Here is a 9,291-nt window from a genome sequence, read left to right on the forward strand (position 1 = left end):
GGTTTTGGTATGGGTACAACTATGGCATCACGCCAGGAAGAAGGAAACTCACCTGAAGTCCAGATATCATCAAAAATTAACAGAAGGGTTTCTAGACACGGTTCTGGTAAATGCTTCAGGAGTTGATAGTGTATACCATCAGCTCCTGTAGCAGTATCGTGAGCCTGATCAAGAGCAGTATGAAGCTCATGGATTGAAAATACTTCATTATAATCTTCCCCATTATCTGATTTAAAATTAATATTTTTTTTTTCCTGCTGTTTTTGGTATATTTGGAATTTAGGTACATAGTTCGAGGAGGAAGAATGTTTTGCTAACGTTTCACCAAGTTTATTTGCAATATCCGATTTGTTAGTTAATAGGTCATCCCCATTCTTAAGATGGTGGACGCTAGATTTCGAACCCTTACCTTTAATTTTCTGTATCATATTCCATACCTTAGACATGGGCGTTCGTAAATTTATTTTTGAAACATAATCACGCCAAGATTGGCGTTTATTATGTTTAAAAGTACGCCTGGCTTTAGCATTTGAAATTTTAAAATGATTCAAATTATGGACCATCGGATGGCGACGGAAATAACGCTCAGCCTTTTTCCGTGCCTTCCTAGCTTGCCTGCAGTCATTGTTAAACCATGGTTTACGGATGTGTGGATTTACAGAGGACTTTGGAATACAATCATCAGCTATTTTGTACAGTTCATCAGTGAACACCGTAATAGAATCAGGAACATCAACAAAAAGACCAGTATGTAATTTGCTCGTACAAAGTAATTTGAACAAAGGCCAGTTAGCCTTTGTGAAGTTCCATCGTGATGATGGAGGAACATCAGTTGGAATTATTGTTTGAAGAATAGTCGGGAAATGGTCACTTCCACAAAGGTCGTCGTGGACTGACCATTCGAATTCATTCAACAGATCGGAGTTTGTAAGTGATATATCAAGAGAAGAATAAGTGCCTGTTCCAGGATGTAAATAAGTTTTAGAGTTATCATTAAAGATGCATAAATCGTTGTTCGAAATGAAATCTTCTAATAGCTTACCTTTACTGTTCGTGTCAGCACTACCCCAAAGTGGATTATGCCCATTCAAATCGCCCATAATGATACAGGGCTTGGGGAGCTGGTCATAGAGTGCCTGAAGATCAGTTTGGTGAAGAGTAGAAGATGGAGGTACATAAAGCGAACACAATGTGAAAACAATGTTGAGGCTTAAACGGACTGCAACAGCTTGAAGTGGAGTATTAAGTGGAACAGGGCTATGTATGACACCCTGCCTCACCAACACTGACGATCCTCCAGTAGCCCTAGGTCCTGGAGGAGAAAAGAAGTTATATGCATCATATTGCCTCAAGTTGATTTGATCATTATCTTTAAAATACGTTTCTTGTAAACAAAATGCTGATGGTTTAAAATCCTGTATCAATAACTGTAAATCATTAAAATTATTCTTTAGTCCCCTGCAATTCCACTGAATAAGAGCATTGGAGCCATTCATGGAGGCTCAACTGGAGTTCTTGAGTGAGAGGGAGGTCCACTCCCACGAACCGGGAGTGAGGGACTGACCTCCATCGCTAGAGGCTCAAATGGATTATGAACCTCTACTGTGGTGGCAGCAAGAGAAGGCAAATCCAAGTGCTGGAGAGCCCTTATCTTTTTTAACTTCTTTTTTTCTGTTTTAGTCAGATGGGCTTCGCCCTGAATGTTTTTGGTGACTTTCACATGGCTGGGTTCTGATGGAGGTACCGTTTTCTGAGTTTGCAGAAGCTGAGGTGCTGATGTTAAATGGTCTGTCTGGGAAGCTGAAGTAGACTTCATAGATTGAGATGTCTGTGCATCGTCGATGGTAAACTGGTCATCTTTTACCCAAGAGATCAAAGTCTGGCAGGATGTAGAGGCTGTAGTAATTTTGAGAACTGGCGGCGGAGAAGAGACTGCAGCTGAATAAGTGATATTTGCGGGTGATTTTGATGGAAGTTGTACCAATTGTTTGGCAGCAGAATAAGAAATATTTTGTGTGTGCTTCAGTTTTAAGATCTGTGATTCTGATACGAACACTGGACATGATTTGGATGAGGCCACATGCTCCCCATCGCAGTTGGCACACTTGACATCATCTGTGCACTCGGAACCTTCGTGAATTCCACTGCAACGGAAGCATCTGGCCTTGCGAGTGCAAGTTTTTGCCCCGTGTCCAAACTGTTGACACTTGTAACACCGGAGAGGATTTGGAACATAAACCTCCACTCCGATGTTAAAGTAACCGGCTTTAATAGAATTTGGTATTTTAGCAAGACAAAAAGTAAAAAGATACGTGTTAGTTGGGATAAATTTTCCATCTTCTGATTTTCTACTGAACCGCTTAACAGCAGTGACCCCTTGATGTTTCAATTCAGCAGCAATCTCTTCTTCTGCCATGTCAGAAAGACAGCGTGCGCGGTCCCTGACAATGCCTCTACTTGAATTTAGTGTCCTGTGCACCGAAACAACAACCTGGGTGTTAACAAACTGCTGTAGACCCAGCAGATTGACAGATTGTTGTCTCCGTGCACATTCCACAAGGATGGAACCAGAACGAAGACGTGTAACATTGGTAACTTCTCCACAGGCACTTTGAATGCCTTTCGAGATAGCGAAAGGATTTAGTTTTAAAGGATTGCCATCAGCAGATGCGATGACAATGAATCTCGGCCAAGAATCTGCAATCTCAGTTGATGTTTCTTCATCGTCAGACGTTATAGAATCGACATGACGACGTTTATTTGTTTTGAAAGAACCAGATAGATTGTGGTGAGCCATGGTGTTATGTAGTGATTCAGCACCCCTGCTCCCCACCCGCCATCGAGTGTCAACAAGGACGATGTCACAGTGGAAGCCAACCTGCAACACCAGGGATACAGAGGTGCTATACTCCAGAAAATATAGACTTGAAAAGCTATGAGATCAAAAAGAATAAGCGTCAGGCTGGTTCGGCCCATAACACTTTCCCCAAGAAACACAGAATTCAGAGGTCTCTATCTCCAGATTGGCCCATGAGCCACCGCCTTCTGGCATACGACTCTAGGCAAAAAGGGAACAAAACAATGATTTTGACAACAAAGTTTAGCGTGCAATTATATTCTTAATAATATAGCCATGTATTTCATGCTAGGGCATGACGTGACCAGCCGATTGATAGAATCGGGCCAATTCTACCACCCGTCTAGGCGAAGTAAGGGTCGAAGTGGTGTGTTGGGCAAAAGGAACACTTGTTCCTGGCTCCAATGCCCTCAACCACCAGAATCCCGTCCTCCGCCGACACAGGGGCGCAACCCACGGCAAACGGGTTGCCCAATTTGGTCGCCTTTTACGACCAGCAATGGGGTGCTGTGGACAAATTCTACCCCGAGTCCACACGGGGGAAGAGCTATTAGCGTTACCCAGCACTCACCACGGGGAGGTTGCTCTTCACGAGTGCCTGTGAATATGGAACTGTTATCGGGTAATCGTGAAGATACTGTTCTGGATCCAATGACAGTGGCACTAGCAACTGCGCAACCATCCTTGGATCCATCTGTAAATATAGATTTATAAGTGTCATAATTGTTTCGTAATTGATTGTATTCTTGTTTATAAATAAGTGGATTTGTATCAGATTTCTTAAGTCTAGTTAATGTAAGGTCTACATTTGGCCGTACCATTTGCCAAGGAGGCGATGAAAAAAGTTTTGTGGGAGCTATATCCTGAAAGTTAATGTTCGCAGCAGAAACGACTGATTTAATTCTCATTCCTAGGGGTGGAACAAGAGATGTTTTCTTATTGTAAATATCTTCGTAAAGAGGGTTAAATACGCAATTAAAAGCTGGATTTGACTGATTGGAATATAATTTAGTGATGTATTGTAAAGATAGTTTCAGACGGCGTTGTTTAAGAGAAGGCTCATCCGCCTCAACAGACAGACTGGGAATAGGAGAAGTGCGAAAGGCTCCAAGGCAAAGCCTCAGTCCTTGGTGATGGATAGTATCAAGTTTTTTTAAATTACTTTTACAGGCTCCACCATAAACGATGGAGCCATAATCAAGTTTGGAACGGATAAGTGACCTGTATAAGTGTAGGAGGGTTGTCTGATCCCCTCCCCACTTGGAATTTGATACAACTTTCAATAAATCAAGCGCCTTCAGGCATTTAGCTTTAAGTGATTTAATGTGTGGTAAGAAAGTTAAATGGCTATCAAAGATGAGTCCCAAGAATTTGGCCTCCTTTACAACTTTGATAGGGGTGCCATTCAAAAATAATTCAGGGTCTTTATGCGGCTTATATTTTCTGCAGAAGTGTATACAGTTCGTTTTAGACATAGAAAATTTGAACCCGTTTTCGAGAGACCACTTATGAATTTTATTGAGACAGATTTGTAACTCCCTCTCTATGGTATGCATATTTTTACCACAACAAGATGCATTAAAATCATCCACGAACAGTGAACCATCCACTGAATTACTTAAAACCTTGGACAGACTATTAATTTTAATACTAAACAAGGTGACAGACAAAATACTGCCTTGTGGGACACCCTGATCCTGATTATAATGGTCAGTGAGTGAGTGAGTGAGTTAATGCTTTACGTCACATCGGCAATATTTCAGCCATATCGTGACGAAAAATGTTAATACATACAGTTTGAACTTAATTAAAACCTGTCATCTATGGACAGTAAAATTACTAGAATATCACAGTTTAGTATTTAAAACTAGCAGACAACTATAAAAAAGATAACACTATAAATTATGGTACAATATAAAAAAGGCTATAGTTCGCCAGCAGCTGAAGGTAGATCACCATGCTAGGGTCCATGGGGACTTACAGTACTTTTGCTACCTGCATGGACCCCAGCCGGGTTTACATCATCCCTTCAGGTGTTGGCGATTTTTAACATATTTAGCCATATTAAAATAACATATATACTACGATTAAAGACTGCGGCAAGAACAAATCTACTTTGAATGACGTGGTCTTATATACCCTCTCCAGGGGACAATCATTTTACATTACTTCAACCCCCTTCGAGGGTACAGCCACTAACAAACTTAGTTATTGCATTTATCCTGCCAATCATAAAAAGTATATTATATACACAACATATTAATCAAAATTTATGGTACAATTCAATTTCTTTTAAAAAACCAATAACTAAATGAGAACTGATATTAAAAAGATCCTTAATAGATGAAACATTGAAATAAGTATCCCTTGTGATGGCAAAATCAATACAGTCAAGCAGGACATGCTTGACTGTGATTCTTTCATCACAAGGGATACAAAACGGAGGATCTTCACCTTGTAACAAATACTCATGTGTATATCTGGAATGGCCAATACGACATCGTCGCATAATAACCTCTTCAAATCTGGACTGACAACCCAAGTAGGTGTAACCGATATTGGGTTTAATTTCATGTAATTTATTGATACCCACTTGGGTGTCCCACTTCTTTTGCATAAGATCTCGGATGTAAGATCTAATCACGGGTTTAAAATCAGTGTATGGGATCAGAAGTGGTGTCACAGATTTGGTGAGTGCTGCTTTGGCAGCAGCATCGGCCATGGTGTTACCGATAATTCCAACGTGGCTAGGTAGCCAACAAAAGACGATGTCGTACTGGCCAGTCGCAAGATCGTTATGTAATTCAATTATTTGACGTAAAAGTGGATGTTCAGATGAAATATTTTTAATGGCCTGAAGACAGGAAAGGGAATCAGAAAAGATGATGAACTGTTTATGTTTAGACTGAGTATTAATATATTTGAGAGCTGTTAATATTGCCTGTGATTCTGCTGTAAAAATTGAACTGTCATTCGGTAATCTGGATGATATTGTTCTGGATCCAATGACAGCGGCGCTAGCAACTGCGTCACCGTCCTTGGATCCATCAGTAAATATGGACTGGGAAGTGCTGTAAGTGCTTCTTAATTGATTATATTCTTGCTGATACAATAGTTGGTTAGTGTCTGATTTCTTTAATTTAGTTAAGGAAAGATCTACTTGCGGCTTTACCAGTTGCCACGGAGGAGACGACAGTATTTGAGTGGGAGAGATGTTATTTAGGTCAATTTTTGCAGCAGATATTTCAGGTTTTATTCTTAGTCCAAGGGGTGGAGTGAGGGATTGTTTCTTTTGATACAGATCCTCATACAGAGGATGAAAAACGCAGTCATATGCTGGATTAGATGGATTTGAAAATAGTTTAGTGACGTATTGCAATGACAGTTTTATACGACGTTGTTTTAGGGATGGCTCATCAGCCTCCACGTACAGACTATTAATGGGTGAAGTTCTGAATGCACCAAGGCAAAGCCGCAGGGCTTGATGATGTATTGTATCTAATAATGTTAAATTACTTTTACAGGCTCCACCATAGATGATGGAGCCATAATCCAGTTTGGAGCGGATAAGGGTTCTGTAGAGTAGGAGTAGGGTTTTCTGATCCCCTCCCCACTTTGAATTGGAAACGACTTTCAGAAGGTCAAGGGCCTTCAGGCATTTATTTTTCAAATATTTTATGTGAGGTAAAAAGGTGAGATGGTGGTCAAAAATAATGCCCAAGAACTTGGCTTCTTTTACAACTTTAATAGGAGTATGATCCAAAACTAGTTCGGGGTCATTATGTGATTTGTATTTTCTACAAAAATGTATACAATTCGTTTTTGATTTTGAAAATTTAAAACCATTTTCTAATGACCATTTATGGATTTTATTAAGACATAACTGTAATTGTCTTTCAATAGTATGCATATTTTTACCACGACATGAAATGTTAAAATCATCCACGAATAAAGATCCATCAATGGAATCGTTTAAAACCGTAGCTAAGCTGTTTATTTTAATACTAAACAATGTGACAGACAAGATACTACCTTGTGGGACACCCTGATCCTGATTATAATGATCAGACAGGGTAGAACCCACACGAACTTGAAATTGTCTATCTGATAAAAAGTTGGATATAAATTGAGGCAAACGGCCTCGTAATCCAAAATCATGTAAATCTTTTAAAATACCATGTTTCCATGTAGTGTCATATGCTTTTTCTAAATCGAAAAAGACAGACACTGCATGTTGTTTGTTTATGATGGCATTTTTAACAAAAGTTTCCAAACGAACTAAATGATCGATGGTACTTCTGTTTTTACGAAAACCACATTGTATATTTGTTAATAGATTATTGGTTTCCAGAAACCAAACTAAGCGATTATTGATCATACGTTCCATAGTTTTGCAAACGCAGCTGGTCAAAGAAATTGGTCGATAATTTGAAGGATCAGTATGATCACGACCAGGTTTAGGGATTGGAACAATAATAGCTTCACGCCACGAAGAAGGAAATTCTCCTGAAGTCCAGATATCATCAAATATTGTTAAAAGGGTTTCTAGACATGATTGTGGTAAATGTTTGAGGAGTTGATAAGGTATATTATCTGATCCCGAAGCAGTATCATGAGCCTGCCCAAGAGCAGTATGGAGCTCATGCATGGAGAAGATTTCATTATAATCTTCCCCATTATCTGATTTGAAATTGATAGATTTCTTTTCTTGCTGCTCTTGGTAGAATTGGAATTTAGGTGAGGTGAGGTGAAATTGGGTTTAACGTCGCGTCCAAGATTATTGCACTTATATAGCGACGTGCATGCACGTGTATGTGTGTGTGTGTGGCTGCTTGTACTAGTCCGGACTGATGCCGATTTATAGTGCTAGCTCACTGAGATACCATGCCGCAGTTTAACATGAATACCCCACTCAGACACAGTATACTGACTCCGAGCCGACCAGTCCTTGTTTTAGCCCCTTAATGCCGAGCGCCAGACAGGGTAACAACAAGTACAATCTTTTAACGTCTTTTTGTATGACGCGGCCCGGGATCGAACCCTGGACCTTCCGCTCTCCGGGCGGACGCTCTACCACAAGACCACGGAGGCGGTCAATTGGAATTTAGGGACATAATTCGACGAGGAAGAATGTTTAGACAGAGTTTCACCAAGTTTATTGGCAATATCTGAAGAATCTGTCAACAAGTCATCCCCATTTTGAAGATGGTGGATGGTAGTTTTAGAACCCTTACCTTTTATTCTTTTAATCATATTCCATACCCTAGACAGTGGAGTACGTGAATTTATTTTAGAGACATATTGTTGCCAAGATTGGCGTTTGTTTTGTTTAAATACGCGCCTGGCTGTAGCATTCAGAATCTTGAATTTATTTAGATTATGCACCATTGGATGGCGACGGAAATAATGCTCAGCCTTTTTCCTGGCCTTCCTAGCTTGCTTGCAAGCATCATTAAACCATGGTTTTCGTATGTGAGGAACCGCAGAGGACTTTGGAATACATTCATCAGCAATTTTTGTTAGTTCATCAGAAAAACATTTGATAGGATCAGGAACCCCAATAAAAACATTAGGTTTAAGTTTGTGTGTACAGAGAGTTCCATAGTAGGCCCAGTTAGCTTTATTAAAGTTCCATCTTGACGATGGAGAAACATCAGATGGGGTCACAGGCTTTAAAACAGTAGGGAAATGGTCACTTCCACAGAGGTCATTATGGACTGACCATTCAAATTCATTCAGTATTTCTGAATCTGTAATTGACAAATCCAGAGAAGAATAAGTACCTGTTCCAGGATGGAGATAAGTGTCTGAACCATCATTATATATGCACAAATTGTTATCAGAAATGAAATCTTCTATGGTCTTACCTTTGTTACTTGTATGCGCACTGCCCCAAAGTGGGTTATGTCCATTGAAATCGCCCATAATAATACATGGCTTCGGGAGCTGGTCATACAGGGCCTGAAGGTCAGTCTGCGTCATAGTGAGTGAGTGAGTGAATATTTAAAGTCACATCGGCACTATTTCAGCCATATCGTGACTTGAACAAGTTAAACATTTATATTACATATAAAAACCTGTCGCCGAAGGACAGTACAACAATTAGCAATATATCACAGATTATAATTTTAAAACTAATTTTAGAGCAATAAAACGATCAAATTAAATCAGACGACACTTTATAAAAACGGGCTGTAGATCGCCAGCAACCGAAGCTAGGCCACCATACTAGGGACCATGGGGACTTACGGTACTTCTGCTACCTACATGGTACCCCAGCAGGATTTACACCATCCCTCTGGCAACTGGCGATGATCAGAAAGATTAGCCAAACAGTTAAAATCAACAAAAATGCTACGATTAAAATCACAGCAAAATGAAAAGATACTTTGAATGATTACCGGACTTACGTACCTTCCCAGGGGGACAATTGT

General features: G+C 40.0%; 1 protein-coding gene across 1 annotated transcript; it reads right to left on the bottom strand.

Moving 5' to 3' along the window:
- Window positions 1-1,492: 1,492 nt before the first annotated feature.
- LOC125374164 lies at window positions 1,493-2,797 on the bottom strand. Its single transcript, XM_048384995.1, has one exon. The coding sequence runs from the start codon at window positions 2,795-2,797 to the stop codon at window positions 1,493-1,495; it is 1,305 nt and encodes a 434-aa protein (XP_048240952.1).
- Between the last annotated feature and the right edge of the window lie 6,494 nt (window positions 2,798-9,291).

This window comes from Haliotis rufescens, unplaced genomic scaffold (assembly GCF_023055435.1).
Source record: "Haliotis rufescens isolate VD_foot unplaced genomic scaffold, xgHalRufe1.0.p SCAF_53, whole genome shotgun sequence".
In the NCBI taxonomy this organism is placed as follows: Eukaryota; Metazoa; Mollusca; class Gastropoda; order Lepetellida; family Haliotidae; genus Haliotis; species Haliotis rufescens.